Source organism: Lissotriton helveticus, chromosome 8 (assembly GCF_964261635.1).
Source record: "Lissotriton helveticus chromosome 8, aLisHel1.1, whole genome shotgun sequence".
In the NCBI taxonomy this organism is placed as follows: Eukaryota; Metazoa; Chordata; class Amphibia; order Caudata; family Salamandridae; genus Lissotriton; species Lissotriton helveticus.
Genome location: NC_136069.1, coordinates 1,038,531,187 through 1,038,547,729, shown reverse-complemented (window position 1 = coordinate 1,038,547,729; position 16,543 = coordinate 1,038,531,187). Strand labels below are relative to the sequence as shown.

General features: G+C 43.9%; 1 protein-coding gene across 2 annotated transcripts in view; it reads left to right on the top strand.

The window, feature by feature from the left end:
* The window catches only part of MAP3K15 (mitogen-activated protein kinase kinase kinase 15), a 1,227,172-nt gene that overhangs the window by 820,188 nt on the left and 390,441 nt on the right, over positions 1–16,543 (top strand). For both annotated transcript variants that reach the window (XM_078657886.1, XM_078657885.1), the window contains exon 10: positions 1,220–1,370. In XM_078657886.1, coding sequence (XP_078514012.1) covers positions 1,220–1,370 — 151 coding nt within the window. The remainder of the gene's footprint in view (positions 1–1,219; positions 1,371–16,543) is intronic.

Here is a 16,543-nt window from a genome sequence, read left to right as displayed (position 1 = left end):
AGATTGGACTACTGTAACGCTATCTACCTGGGAGCTCCTGAAGCCACCCTTAATACGTTACAGAAAGTCCAAAACGCCGCCGCCCGCCTACTCACGGGCACACCTGCAAGATCCTCTGCCAAGCCAGCTCTCAAATCTCTGCATTGGCTTCCAATCAGAGAAAGAGTCGTCTTTAAGGCCCTCTGCTTGGCCCATAAAACCCTCAACAATAATGGCCCCCCCCTTCTCAAGGAACTCTTAATTCCCTATAAAGTGGAAAGAGATCTCCGGTCCAATGGAGAAAACCTTATCTCAGTCCCCAGAGTCAAAAAAGCCAAAACCGGTGGCCGTCGTTTTTCGGTCCACACGGCCAAACATTGGAACTGCCTACCACGAAGTCTGAGGACAGAATCAAATTACCTCCAGTTTAGGAAATCCTTAAAGACTCTCCTTTTCCCGCAAACATAATTTCGTCTAGACGGCTGAAACCCCCTGGAGAAACAGGTCAGCGCTGGGATGCTCATCGAGTTACTACGCGCTTTATAAAACCATTAAATAAATAAATAAATAAATAAATTCCCATTGATTCCTATGGGCCAAAAGGCCCATAGGAGTCAATGGGAATTGCGAGTGGCACTTAGAAAATTTCATGGGTGCAGGGGGGGGGGTCCAAAGGACCCCCCCATGCACCCCTGAAATGTATTTTTCGCATCATGTTTCACACACACATGTCCTAAGGACATGTGTGTGTGAAACATGAATGTTGAAAAGAAAACATTTTAAGCATTTTAAACACTTTTTCCAAATTTACCGAGTGGTTCAACCACTCGGTAAATTTGGAACCCTAATTGCGAATTTCCACTTGTCAAAGTAATGATGCATTGCTTTTAAGAAGTCGCACATCTGCGACTTCTTAAAAGCACCCGCAATTTTAGAACTCGCAAAAATATTACGAATTCTAAAATTGCTTCATGCATCCCAAAAAGCACTTTTGCATTCGCAAACGGCCGATTTTAAGGAATCGCACCGTTTGCGACTACAAAAATGCTTGATGCATGTGGGCCATTGACTTTGCCAATGTTTGTTTTCCATGCTCTGGGTCAGAGACTGGTGGTGCAAAATAAGTCGTTGCTAGTAAGCTTAGTTAGTATACTTATAAGTGCATGGTTTGAGTGAAAGGTTACCTGTTGCATGGATGCCTTTTACAAAATGTTCCCTTTGACCTTTTCTTTCTTGGTAGGTACCTACGGTCCGTAGTTCAAAACCTTTTATTAATTCAGCGCTTCAGAAAAACCAACACGGAACACTCTCCCAGACAAGATCGGCTGAATTTCTGGATGGATATAATTGTAGAGGCGACCAAGGAATCAACCAAAGGGCTACGATTTCCGGTAAGATTCTGAGATACGGACAATAATACCTTCAGTTTCTTAATATCTCACATTTTTCTGCACTCTCATATATAAAATTAGCACTTCTCTGCTGCTCGGAAAAACCTTTCTTTTTTTATATTTTATTATTTTGTAAGATATGATTTTATATTTTATATTTTTAAGGATGTATAATTAAGTTTAAGAAAGTGGGAGTGCAGACAAAAACTGCCTCATCTGTTGATATGCTTATTTTTCTACATTAAACAGAGTGAGTTGCAAGTACGACTTGATAGATGATATTTGGTCGAGCGATTCCCATTATATATAAATAAAATTATTGACAAAATAAACACCTAGATGCGGTTTGAACAAAATGTGTACATGCTAAAGAAGTCTCGGAAAGTTTGTTTAAACAATTTACAGTGCAGTTAAAAACTGGTCTATATTTTAACATAATATAAGCTTTCACGAACTGCCATTTTCACAATTTTGAATATAAGTAATAGGAAAGACAGAATTTCTAGGGGGAACCAGTTATCCGACTTTGCTCTAAGAGCCAGGACAACAAAATCGAATGGTTTCCATGATGTCTGACCACAATCGCTAGTCATGCTCTAAGATTGCCCTCTCCTGCCTTGTATTCACCCCTGACACATTTACTCCTGCTTCCTCAGACAAAACACGTTATCTTTGTTTCGCTCTTTATCATGCTTTCTTTCCTTTTCTCTCCCCCTCCCCCACTCTCTCTCTTTTTCTGAGTTGGCCTCCCTAGTTCCCCCTTTCTGCCTTTTACAAACATCACCCCACGCACACACTCTCTCTTGCTCTCTCTGTTTCGTTCTTTATCTTCCTCTTTTTATCTTACGTCATTTTCTCTTGCATCCCCCACTCTGTCTTTCTGAGTAGGACTCCCTAGGTCTCTCTTCTTTCTCTTTCCGCTTTACCTCCCTCTATCTCGTTCTCTTTGTTTCGCCTGATCTCTCTATCTTTTGCTCTTTCTCCTGTTTCGATCTCCACCCTCCCTTTCTCCTGTCTCTTTCTCACCTCTCTGTCACGTCTTTTTTCTCCTCTCTGTATCTCCCCCCCTAAAAAATGGTCTACTCTTTTCTTTTTCTGTCTCCCTCTTCCTACGAAATCAATGGCATCCCAGAGCCATGTAATCTGCTGTTTCTCAACGATGCAAAAAGCGCCTCTGATGCAGCAATCACCCCTCCGCCCCCCCCCAGGATATTGTGGCATGGATTATCAAATTTAGCGGCAAAAATGTGGAAATTTAGCAGCACAAATATGGACATTTAGCTGCATTTTTGCTGCACTTTATTTTACTCATAATCATTCATTTTCAGCCTGAAATCTGTGGTAATTGTTTTAGCAGAGTATTCCACTTTAAAATAAGCATGTTTAAAGTGTCTGCAGCTCTACGGGAGCACAGCACCAGACCTAACCTTGTGGGAGGGAGCTGTATTTCTCCCTGGGATGTTCTAGCGCCCATGTATGCATCTCTCCCGGGGCACCGCTGCCTTCCGGATCTGGGAGGCAGGACACCTCTTCCTCAGGCGCCCTAGGGCGCAGGACCATAGTAGCTGACCCAAATAAGTGAGACAGACTGCATAGGGAGGTCACCTTCAGCTTACCTGGTCCAGTCCTCATAGGTCGACTTGAGCATACATCTAACACCCTGGTACTATTCCTTGTGCATAATACACAGAGGCATCTTAAACTTAAGAGAAAATTGTCAATGTGAAGCAGAATACCAAGTTAGCTGAAACCTCCTAGAACCGTACTGCTCGCATTCTTCTGTCATGACAGCATTCAGTGGTGGTGGGGCTTGGAAGTGTCTTCATAAGGCACACCATCATCCACAGAGCACAAGCACGGGAAACATCCTTTACAACGCAACTTTTACCACGCAGTGCCTTTACAACGCAACTTTTACAACGCAAACCATTACAACGCATTGCGCTGGGGGGCGCTCTAGGATAGGGAATATGTTTAATTTACTATCCAACACCTTCCCTAGTGTCCACGGGGACTGGAGTTGGAATGGTAAATTAAACTATTCACTATCCAGCACCCCAAAGTGCTATGCGTTGTAAAGGTTTGCGTTGTAAAAACCACGTTGTAAAGGCATGCGATGTAAAAGCATGCATTGTAACGTCATACATCCACAAGCACCAGAGGAGAAATCTGAAAGCTCTGTAGATCAAGATCTGTAGAAAAGTGAGCTGCAAAGTAAGTAATTCGGAATGTAACACATAATTGTATGATATATATTTTATAAAGTAAGTGTATCTGCTTGATGAGCGTTTACATCTGTATGTTTGCCTGCACTAAGCCCCAAGTCAAAAGTAAAGGTATAACATTTAAAATCAAACATAGAAAATTACCAACTTTTTGTCTATTTTTCTGTGGAGCTCAGCAATGGCCAATATGTTCCAGATGGATACTTCATACACCATGGAAATAAATTGATAACTATATATGATACAAATAATAAAGTTTTCATAAACTTTGTTCCTGCCACAACATTAGACTTCTCTGTCTTCCGCTACAAGTACAAGGTTCAAATAGCATTATGTCCACAGTCTGTCTATGTGCTTACTCTGACTGAGCTCCTGAGATAAATAGTCTGGTGGTTAGTCCCTCTGTGTTCCTGTTCCTACCACACACATGCTACAATATTTGAGTGTTTACCTGCATGGTTTAATTTTACAGGCTCCTAGTGGAGAGAGTGCACTCTTTACAGTCATGTATCTGGGTGCACAAAAGGACTGAATATTGTAGCCCAGTGTGTGTGGGTATGAGGTAGAGCGAGAGAGAGACACAAACAGTCTGGGAGTGTGAATCCCAAATTTAAAAAAAGCATCGAAGAAGATATGTCTCACAATATTCGTGAAAGGTGCAAGGAACTGTTCACAATTTTTTTTCTTTAAATGAGTGTGTGTGTGTGTGTGCGTGCGTGTTTGCTGATGCATGCGCGTGTGTTTGTGTCGGTTGCACACAACTACTCATTAAAACAATTACTTTGTGAATCAGGTCCAAACATTACTCCGACAGGTTACATTTCTAACCTCAACAGGATTCCATTTGGATGCAGCCAGGCAGGAGTGTTATGATGAGAGTAAAAAATTAAAGGAATTCTGCCATGCATGGGGTGTTCTCCAGGAGTCAGACATTTGCCACAGAAAAGGGGTCCATCATTTGTGAATTTGTATTCAGCCTACCTTCTGTGTTTTATCTGTTTCAGGCATGTAAACTCAACTATAATTCTATGCAAAATGTAGAAAATGACTATTCATAGAACATGTGTGTTACTATTTCAAACTAGAAAGCTTCTTCCTTGAAGGCTAAATTAAACTAAATGCCCAAGGGAGAACAAACATTTATTCTGTAAACAATGCATACAAGTATATTTATTGTTAACATATAGTAACAATGATGAGTATGGGAGGGTTAACCAAAAATACAGCAGCTCTGAAATCTCATTAAATTAAAAAGTGCTTTTGTGGAAAGTGCCTATACTACTCTATTCATCCTACTGGAAGCATAAAATCTATATTTCAGAGCCGGTGACTCCGGACAACATGTTTAAATTTTTGTAGAGCGATGCTACAACAGCACGCAGGGTTTGGGATGAAACATTATCCACAACAAAAACTACTAATATTGTGGACATCATAAGATGGCCACAAGAGGGCCTAGTTTCCCAAAAATTAGGAATTGAGAGGTTAAAATACATTTTGTGTTTTCACAGCCTCGTCCAAAAATAAAATGATCGCATTTTTTAAATTTCGCGGGCAGTTTTGTAAAAGTCGTGGCCTTTTTACAAAACTGCCTATTTTGCGATTTTTTTGCAAATCGCGAAATCCTGGAGGGTCTGAGCAATAGAGCTTGGAGTACAGTGTGAGAGTGTGGAAGGCGGAGCATGATCAGAGGTTCAACGACATCTCGCCTCGTTTCTGGCCCGAGAATCCTCAAGGACATAGTGCAGAGCCGGAGGCAGACATTTGTCTCAAGAGAGGTTTGAGCCTTTAGTGGCTCGTTCACCTCTGTGTAAAGGAAGCAGAAGAGGGAAAATCCACCCCTAGATTTCCTCACAAAGTCAGAACTACTAAAAATAATGTGACCTGGCATTGCTTTAAATCCTTATGTCAAAGGAAACCATGCACAAACATGGTGCAAAGTGAATATCATGTTATATTTTTATGTGTAGGGCTTTAAGTGGGATGAAAAACTGGGGGTTCTCTCATAGGAGCGTGGCCAATGTAATTAAGGGCAATGCTTAAAATATCCAAGCTAAAAATCTGTGCTTAGCTTAGTGTGCAGCCTTATGGGTATTTTGCAGTTTCTATCATTGTATCCAGATATATAATACAGCAGGTAACATTATACCTACAACAAGCCAGGCCTATTGGCTTTGTCAATGGTTGTTAGCTGCATTCATTGTATAGAATATTGAAAATGCTTCAGTTCGGAAATGAGACTGTGAAAGGCCTACAAGGAGTCTCTTTAAAGTTACATCAAAGTTGGTGAAGAGTGGTACTGCTGCAGAGTTAAGAATTTTTTTCCACCCTGTGGGCGAGGGCAAGAATGGACACCCCCGATAGAGACCTATCTCTGCATCTGATTTTTAGAACTGCCCACTTAAAGACCTGCTTATGTGTAAGACCTGTAAATGCCATGGAATTCCACGATTTACGTGGACTAACCTTGGGCAGTTGTTCTTGCACTGAAATTTGTTTTGGAGGGTAAAAACAGCGTACACAGCACTTCTAGTTCGCCTTCCCACTGCAGCACAATGCCTAGCGTAGTGCTAAAACATTGTTTTTTTAAAGTGTATGACCTAAACCTAATCAATGCAGGCAGGGTCGGATTGATAACGCAGACACTCGGGAAATGGCCGAAGACCGGTAGCCGAGTTCTGGGCTGTGGGTTGCTTTTTTAGGCAGCCTGGGGGCTGCCTGTGCTGTTATGATCCCGCCAGCGGACAAGTGGGTGCCTGAGTGTCCTTTCTAGAGGCAGATAGGCGGAGGTATCACTCCCTTTCTCTCATTCGGCCGGCCCATTAATGTATATTGATTGAGCAGGGCAGGGGGCCTGAGCAGAAGTGGTCTCACTTGTATACATGTGTGGCTCAGCAGTGCGAACTAATCTGTGCATTTTTTTTTATCTAAGTGAAGTTAATAAAACATGCGCCCACCCCCTTTCTTTTCATAAAACTTCGCCGAAGCAGTGATATGCGGAAAGGCAATCCCCAAATATGGGCCACTTTTTTCTGGTGCGCCCGGCCCGATTTTTTTATCCCAATCCAACCCTGAGTGCACGACTTATGCTAAATCCCATTCGCACAATATTGCTTATTTTCAGGTCCTAACTGGCCATTCTGCCATTTCCCCAGTAGGTTGTGTGTTTGTGCCCTCTTTAAGAGTAGGGTGGGCTACCACAACCTAATGTACTTCGAAAGCCCCATTCTATTGGTGGCCCCCTACACTTTGAAGGTGGTTTGAAGATTGTTGCCAGGGCTGGGGTCTGTTTCCAGTCTGGCCCAGCATGCTATGCTGCACTTTTTATTTTTTTTGGCAGATTTATATAGCGCGAAGTCGACCAGAAGGTATTGGAGCACTTTACATGAGCAACAGTTACGATACACAAGGACACATTCATTTTTCGTTTTTTTTGGTAGGCACTAGGAGAATAAGTGATTTGCCCAGAATCACAGGATGTGGATTGGACCCCGAGCCTCGAACCTTGGTTTCCCAGCTCCAAAGTCGGCAGTCTAGCCGTTAGACCACATCCTCTCACTTGAGGACTGCTAGATCGTCTGGGTCTTAGTTTCGTCGGGTAATTCTGTAGACAAAAACTGGGCACATCACTTCCAAGAATCATTTTTTTCATTGATGTCTATTGCCTCATCTAATAGCAAATCACATCTTTCATGCAGCTGTTTCCAAAAGTGTGAAGTTTTTGGGACATGTGACAAACACATTTTGTTAATTCCTAACATTAATAGAGTCAATTCATGATCAATCTTCACTTGATAATTAGTGTCCAACTCAATCTAAAGTAATAACGGACATATCAGAATCCCTCTGTTCTCTTCCAAGATGTTTGCCGCATGTGTTATAATGGCAATTGGATGGAAGATTAAATTGTGTAGATATAGGTTGAAAGTAAAAATTCTCTTTGGCAGACAGAAGGGCAGCCACAACCACCCTGTACTCCTCGTTAAAGGAGTCCGGGAGTTTATCAGTTGCTCTCTTAACTTACAACTGTTCATACTTTCTGGCTATGGGATTTTGGGTTGAGACCAAAGTAGACAAATTTGGTTCCAGTTTTAGATTTTGATTATTCAATGTGTAGAATGCATAGGCGGCATTTCACATACATTCTTTGATTACAATTCCCTATAAAATACAATGGAAGGAAAACAATATCCCTTAACTGCTGTCGCAATAATCTATGAAAATAATGCCAGACCGAGTAATGTCTAGAGAGTAATATATTAAGAGCACTAGCAGCATCAAACGACTTCCATAAAGGTAATAGCCCCAGGAATGTCACCAGAATGCATTAAGAGAGGGGATAAAGGGGCATGCCCTTAGTGCAAATAGGATATTTTCCCAGGAATATTGTATCAGGAGAAAAATACTACTGAATATAAGGTACATTTTAAAGAAATACTTGTAGAATACCAAGGCAGGGGACTATGTATTCAGAACGTCGCGGTAGAAGAATAAATGTACCCAGAATCGTCCAATAAAATGAAGCCACCCCTGAATTCTGTGGCAAGAAATAGTATTCGTGAACATCAATTCACCAAAATGCCTGGGGTAGCGGAAGTGACATCACATGCCATTTAACCTTTACACACACGCATGAATGCTTACACATACACACATATTCACACATATACACACTCTCTTACTTAAGCGCTCTCACCCACAAGTACGCACGTACCATATATTTAAAAGCATTTTTTACTTACCTTAGCTGCAAGGGAGGGTCATATTCCAGCTAACTGTAATCCTTTCTTTATTATAGTAATAGTATAGTAATAGTGAATAATATAATATTGTTCACTATTACTGTATTAAAAAATTGACAGAAAACAAGGAGAGCAGAGCCGCAACCGATGCCCATAAGGATGAGCTGGGGGAGGCGGGGGTGTCCAATCCATCGCCTACCATTTATAAAAGATAAGTAGCTATTTATACAAAAACAAAATACCACACAAAAGAATATGCCCATGGGAACAGGCTTCTATAATATGTACTTCAGGGAAACAGGCAAAATGTATCAGGCTTAAACTAATCTCACAGATGTAGGCTCACTGTGAATGTTAGAGTATGAGTGTGTTAGAGGCGCATAGGCCAGTCCTTCAATGCCCAGCAACCTCCACTGTAACTTTTACTAAAGCCAACAGAGTGCTAATTTCTGGTTAGCCCAAGTTCAAAGGAGCAGGAGTTACCTGAGCGTAGCAGCAGTCCGGTCTCCAGTGCAAGGCACTTACTCTGGACTGCATTTGACATGGACCACCATTCCCTGATGCTTGGGACCTCTTTGCAGACCACAAATAGTTAAATGTTGCTGGTTCCTGTGCAGGAAGAGTCCCAAAACAAAATACCAGCAGCCAGGGGGACTTCAGGCCTTATAATCCATTAGTGCTAGTGGGGCGCCAATGCTTGTTGTCAGGGAGGAGGAGCCATCACCCCCTCATGCCATAAAGCCTTTTGATATTTGCACTGCGTGGGTCGTGCCCAGGCAAAGCCAGGGCCAAGGGCGGGTCTGTCCTCGCCCGTCATAGCCCGGAAGATGCTGGGCCATCCCTCTTGGTTCTGCTACCTAGTTTGTCCATCCTTTGAACCCACATAACGAGTATGGAGAATGTTGCCATAGAATGGTTGGTTTTTATGATTAAAGTGCAATTAATGTTTGGGAAATTTAATTGGCATGACGTATACTTAAAGATTTCTTAGCATGCTTGAATTCAAACCACATTTTTGGTGCATGTGTTTAACCAAGTAGGACGGATGTTTTACTTTGTAATCTTAATTCTTGCTTACAAAGGTTGTAATACTCAGCATTGGCTAAACAATATTAAGATTATTGCTAGCCATTGGTGTTAATTTATTTATTTTGCTTTTATTTATTTTTTTCTTTTCTTTTTAAAGGCATCAGAGGCCCAATGGGTAAGCGTAAAAACCCCCAAATTAGGAAGTATGCTGGGGACAATTGTACAGTCTCCCAAACTGATGACCTAATTGAGGAAGTGGAGTCGATATTGGGTATCTGTAAAATAACATCACTTTATAGGAAACGTCAACCCCACATAAACTCTTAGCTAGTCAAAACGGCGTACCTAACATCCAGTCTGATGACAAGGAAAATAAAATCTTAAAAAATATTACTGGCCTCATATTGAGCAACAGCAACCAAGAAACTAATCTGGAACAGAAAGGGATGACACTGTAAATAGAGCTGAGAAAAGGCCAATGGAGGGGATCCCGGTCCCTAATTGCTCTAATAGGTTTGCACCGTTATTCTTTTTAGAGTCTCCCAAGGCCAGTGATATACACCCTCTCAGGCGTAAAATGCCAAGACCCACCCACCCCTGCTCTCCTTAGGGAATCTAAAAATGGTTGCTCTAGTTCCCACAATAAGGTATGTCTTCCTAAGAGCAAACCTACATTGAGGGATCTAAACTCCAAGATTGACTCTCTTTCAAAGAGGTCTTGGAGCTTAAAGTGATTTTAGCTGCACTGGTGATACAGTTGGAGCACCCTGGGGTGGGATTGAATAGTGGCCTACAGGAGAAATGCCCGACGCTCTTTGAACCTCACCATACGTACCATCCACACACACATAAAACAGAGAGTCAACACAGAACAGAACCCACACCTCTTGTGCGGCATTGGCCCAATGATATCCCAATGATATTGAATTAAGTTACAGGCGGAATCCTGTTGGCTCCAGATTGAGCATTTTGAATGATATTGATCGGAGGCATAATGATTGTGGGGTACATAAAGGATCTACAGTAAACGCTGGTCCTAAAATTGAGTCTAGAGCTGAGAGGGCATCTCAACATATCCACACTCCCTTTGCTATTTGGCAGGCAGATCAAGCAGTGAGACCTAAATAAAAGCTTCTCTCCTATGAACAAAATCACAACCCTAGTCCCTTCCATTGTCCCCACCACCTAAGTATTAAAAGTTCACCCAAGAACTTGGACCATAAAGTATTTATGATAAATGTTGCCAAATTGGGGTCCAGCTCTAGGGAGAATGGATATTCTTTAGAAAATAAGGCTATTAATTGGATTTGGCACATCCGCCAATGTCTATTAGTCGTGCATTAGTAATAATGATTCATTTGATACCGTCATGCTTGTCTTCAGATCCAAAGATATTGTTGATGACCTGATTTCTATGCTCTTCCCCCCCTTCCAGCACATTGAAAAGACTTAAATTGAATGTACCTATTCTTAGCTCACACAGAGCCTGGCAAATTTGGATGCAGCAGATTGACTGACAGCTATAGATCCTTCCCCCATATGTGAAGATCGCCCAAGAATGGATACATTTGAACACCAACACCAACTGACATTGAGATCAGATTTTAATAATCCTGTAGCCTTAAGGTTTCTGAATAATTGACCTTGTACCACAAGTGTTAATAGGAAAACTGTTGTGGGCCGCACTTTATCCAGGATAGGTGTACTAGAACCTGCTGGCTTGTTATATTTGGTCTCATGGAACACTGCGGGTCTAAAGCACTAATTGACTGACCCAGACTGGCAGGTGTATATTGAGCAGTTCCTGCTTTGCATATTCCAGGAAACCTGGTTGTTAGAACCTCCCCACAAGCCTGGATACAGAATATTTCATGTTAATGCAATTGCTTTTTCATTTGGTAGGACTGGTTATATGGACAAAATTCTCTCTCAATATTTTAGAAGAAATGTTGAGTATTGACTGATCTGACATTCTAGCCTAAGAATGTAAACATCAAAAGGACCTTGTTTTTACCTTTTGTGACATCTATGTGAGGCCAAGGAAGAGTAATCTAGAAACCCTAATAAAAAACCTGCTTGATCCAAATGATATGGTTATCTTGGATGGCGATTTTAATTGTATTTTTGAACCAATTTGTGGTTTAAATTCAATTGCAGTTGATGAGGATATGGTATGGGGCATTCCCCATCTTGGCAGCAAAAGCACTGCCCCTTTCTCAGCAGCCACCATGCAACTGGTTCACCTCACCCTAGAACATGGTCTGCGAGCCTGTAATGACAGATCTATATTTGATAATCCCAGTTAATTCTTATTTAGAAGAGGCACCCCGTAATCTAAAATTGATTATGTTATGATTAATGTGGGATAGACTCTGATACATTTGGATCGACTTCAGAGAAGATAGTGACCAGTTTCCCTTGCATCTAATGATGCCAGGATTTCTTTCTGAGATTCCAATCTTGTCTGTCAATTACCTTTTTATTGAGACAGTTATAGGGAGCAACCCCAGGTCAATCAAGTGGCCTTAAATTGTGGCCACTTCTGATACCTTAACCATAACATATAACACCTATTCTGACACTCTATTTCCCTGTGTAGAGAGGACACCTCTCTACAGGAAGCTATAGTGAATATCCACAGCTTCCTGGTTGAGAATGTAAGAACCTATCTAATCCAGGAGTCATGTCAAGATGGGCAAAGAGGAAAACCTAAGGTCCTCCCCTGTAATCTTTGGTATAGGAAAGTGCAGACCAGCTAAAAAGTTGTTGATTGCTGTCATAAAATCTAAAAACATTGTAGATATATGAGAGTCAAGGGCCAAGTATAAAAAAAAATTGTCAGTAGCGAAAAGGGATTGGATGATGGTAACTGGAATGATTTGATTAAGGCATCTAAATGTAGAGACAATAAAACCGTCAGAAGGATTACTGCTCATGGTAATAAGGACTTGTTTCTTCAACCTGATTGTTTTTTAGATCCTGAAACTTGGGTGCATCATTTCACTAATCTTTACTAGACCTGGGCGGTAAATTCCTCTCCGTTCACGGAATTTGCGGAATTTTGGCCGTTCCGCGGAGAACGCGAAATTGCCAAAAATTCCGCGATCTGCGGTGTAGCAGAATTTTTTCCTTGTTCGTGCTTTCAAAATGCGTGTTTGCACGCGCGGTAGCGACTTACCGGGATCCCTGCGTTCGCTGACGAGTTTTCCTATCCGTTCGCGTACGCCACGAGATTTGGGTAGCTGGGCGAGCGATCCCGCGAGATTGTGCGATCGCGAACACGTCATTCGGACGCACCATCGGACATCCGCGGTCACAAAGAGGAAACACGCATCGCCAGTGAGCGGGACAAGTGAAAAAAGATGGCCGCACCAATTGGCGACCGCATGGGCAAGCTCGCAAGCTATTTCCCACCGAGCACGCAAACAGCGTCCTCGAACAGGAAAAACGCATCGCGAACTAGCGGAACACACAATTCTGCGTGCTCGTGGAATTCTGGGTAGCTCGCGGAGATTTTGTTACCGTTTTGTGGAACTTTGTGTAACGCGACTATGCAAATTCTGCCCACCCCTATCTTTACTCTTTGGGCTCTGTTGATGAACAAAACTCCCTATTGGTAACAACGACACTATTGAATAGTCAACTAAATAGTGTTGTACTATATCGGTCACATTCTTCTCTTGAAAAGACCGCAAGAGCCATTGGCGCCCTGAAATTAGGTAAAGCTCCGGGTCCAGATAGGATCTCAGGAGATCTCCAGAGGCATGATCAATCTGTTTGGGTTCCGTATGTTAATCTACTATGTAATTTTGTTGCTTCTGAAGCTCCTGTTTCAGAAACTTGGAAATGTGCGTAAATAGTACCCATTTTTAAAGAAGGGAACAGGCAAGGCCGGGTCAACTGTGAACCGAATAGTTGGTTAGACACTTTGCAAAAAGTATATATGCAGCAGGTTTTAAACAAACTCAGTGGTTGGACAAAAGATAACAAGATCCTATCCCTATTTCAAGCTTGATTTAGCTCTCAAGTCAGTACCATAGACTAGGTGTTCAGGTTGTTATATATTATATGGAAGTATTTTTTTTTTTTTTAAACTCTTTATTCATGACTGGATCAGGTATTACAGTGCGCAGAACATCTTTTAACATACTGTCAGTCTTTCCCGTTTTCCAAAACATAACTTTGGCGCAGTACTTCATACATCAGTCCCTGCATCACAGTTCGTGAAATTCCAAACATCAAATCCAAGTGTTCCTTTATTACATGACAAATAGAGTACTGAATCGCCCAACCGTGTCCCGTTCCCTCCCAGCTCCCCCCACCCCGTTCCCGTCCTCTGGTCTTTCCTTGTACATCATGTAGAACTTTCATCCAACAGGTATGTGACTGCAGGGATGACATTACAGGTCATAGGCATGGTCACCAGTGTGTCGAGGCCGGTCGGCTTTACATAGTGCCTCCCCCCATAGCTGGTGTGTAATCAAGCACCTTCCTCCCGGGGCTATTCCAGGTCCCCATCCTCCAGTTCCAACAGCATGCGGTCCCAGTCTTGTGCTACAGGATATTTCCGGTGGCCCCTCTCTTCCTCCCTGCGCAATTCCGCTGCCTCCGCCTTCCCCCATTTCAGCATATCGGATCTCCACACCTCTATGTCCGGGGGTCTAAGGGACTTCCATCTCATAGTGAGGGTCCGGAGTGCTAGTAAGAGGGCTAGGTCCGTACATTTCAGTTGCGCCTTACAGGCCTTGGGTCTCTTCCTATTACCTATCAGGCAGGGTAATACGCCCCCCGGGACCTGCATACCCGTTATAGTGTGTAGTGTGTTTCGAATTGTCTCCCAGTATGTGCGCAGTCTCGGGCACACCCACATCATGTGAACAATATCAGCATCATCACCCTGACATCTAGGGCAGCAGTGGGGGGTGTTGGGAAAGATCCTGTGTAATCTTTGTGGAGTGAGGTAAGCCCTGTGTAGCACCATGGCTTGTATAAATTTGAATTTAGCATTTCTAGACACTCTCCTGGGGTGCCAGAGGATGGTCCTCCAGTCCCCATCTGTAATTTCCTCTCCTGTGTCTGTGCTCCAGGCCTCTCTGAGTGGGGTGAGGGATCCAGCTGCGTGTTCTCTAATTCCCACATAAAGCCATTTCACTAAATGTCCGCCTGACCCCATGTAGTGAAGGAGATGGACCAATTCATGCTGTGATGGTTTAGTGTGTTGTGTAGCCCAAGTGCGCCTTACGTAATGGGAGACCGTGGCGTGTAGGAGATAAAGCCGTTGTGGGGCTCCCGTGGCTTGTGTAAAAGTGGCATGATTCAGCAAGTTGTCGTCCCCAAATAAGTCTCCCACTCTGTCTACCCCAGCATCTATCCAGGGTTGTAATCTGCGTCCCGACAGGGGTCCCTGTGGAGTCGGTAGGCCCAGTAGGGGGATATTGTCTGCGTAGGGAGGGGTCTCTGCTGTGTATTTAAGCGCGTTCCGCCAGCACTTCAGAGCCACCAGCAATAAGGGGTGGCAGTCCTGCGGAGTCTTGGCCGCAGGCAGCAGAAGGGAATGGAGGGACCCTCGTGCCAGCTCTTGTGGTGTAAAAGCAATCTCATGGAGGTTTTTACCCGCCACCCATCTCGTCAACCATTGAAGCTGGCTAGCGTAGTAATAGCCCCGTAGATCAGGCACTCCCAGGCCCCCCTGTCTTGTGGACAGTTGTAGTTTTTTGAGGCTTATCCGTCTCCTACCCGTACCCCAGATCAGGGTGATCAATAACGTGTTCAACATAGTAAATATGGGTTGTGGTAGGAGGACCGGCAGGTTCACAAAATAATACAAGATTCGGGGAAGCAGGACCATCTTTGATATCGCCACGCGGCCCATAACAGACAGGGGTAGGGACGTCCAGAAGGCCACACTGCTGCGAAGGCCAGTAATTGCTCTCCGCACATTACCCTCAATCTGATCGTCAGGGTTTCGATATACATTAATACCGAGGTACTTAAACGTAGTCGGGCCACTTGGATCGCGTGCTCCACAAACTGTATGTGGGTGGGTTGCCGCCCTTCGCGGAAAAAGAACCCTAGTGATTTCCCAGGGTTAACTGCCAGGCCTGATATTCTTTCAAACCTCCCAAAGGTATGTGCCAGGAGGGTATGGTCACCTTGCAGGTCACGTAGGAACAGCATTATGTCGTCTGCGTAGACGGAGACCAGGTTATGAGTGTCGCCAACTAGGATGCCCGCCTCTGCCGCCCTAGTCCGAAGTGCAATCGCCAGGGGTTCTAGCGTAAGTACAAATAACAGCAGTGACAGCGGGCAGCCCTGCCGGGTGCCCCTATGTACGTCATAACTGTCCGACGTGTGTCGGCCGGTGCGTGCTCGCGCCGTCGGGTTCGTGTATAGTAGACGAACCCATTTTATCAGGGCATCTGGGAGTCCAAAGCGACGTAGGACTTCAAACATGAGGAGAAGTATGTGGAGAAGTGTGGCTCACTGGTTAGAGGCGGCAGACCCATAAGCAGAGGACGGCCCGGGACCAGGGTTCGATTCCCGACAGGGTCAGTGGACTCGATAATTCTCGCCTCGGTGCCTACTCTAGTCAGAGACCACACTCGGCAACTCTGGGCATCAGCTTGCCTCATCTTCACAACGGCCCCCCCAGACCGCCGGGGATGCTTGGTCGCACCTTAGAGATACCCATCAGGGACCATCTCTCAGGGTGAGCCAGGACGGGTTCCCCAGCGGTCGAAGCGTGGAGATACTCCTCCGGGAGTCGATTCCTAGCGCTATATAAACCCGCAATTAAATTAAATTAAATTAAATTATGAATTCCCAAGTCAGGGAGTCAAACGCTTGCCGTAGATCAAGGGTAATGCATCCAACATTCGGTAAGTCCGGGGGGGCAGTGGACATGAGGGCATGTAGACGTCTCGTATTTTGAGATGTGCTCCTCTCCGGGAGGAAGCCACATTGATCCGTGTGGATCAGGTCAGGGAGGTGGGCCTGTAATCTCAATGCGATAGCTTTACTAAGGATTTTATACTCCGAGGGGAGCATAGACAGTGGTCTATAATTACTCACATCCAGTGCGTCCCTGCCGGGCTTCGGGATGGAGATGACCAAGGCCTGCATAGTCGAAGCCGGTAGGTGGCATGTCTCATACGCAGTCTTGTAGATCTTTTCCAGA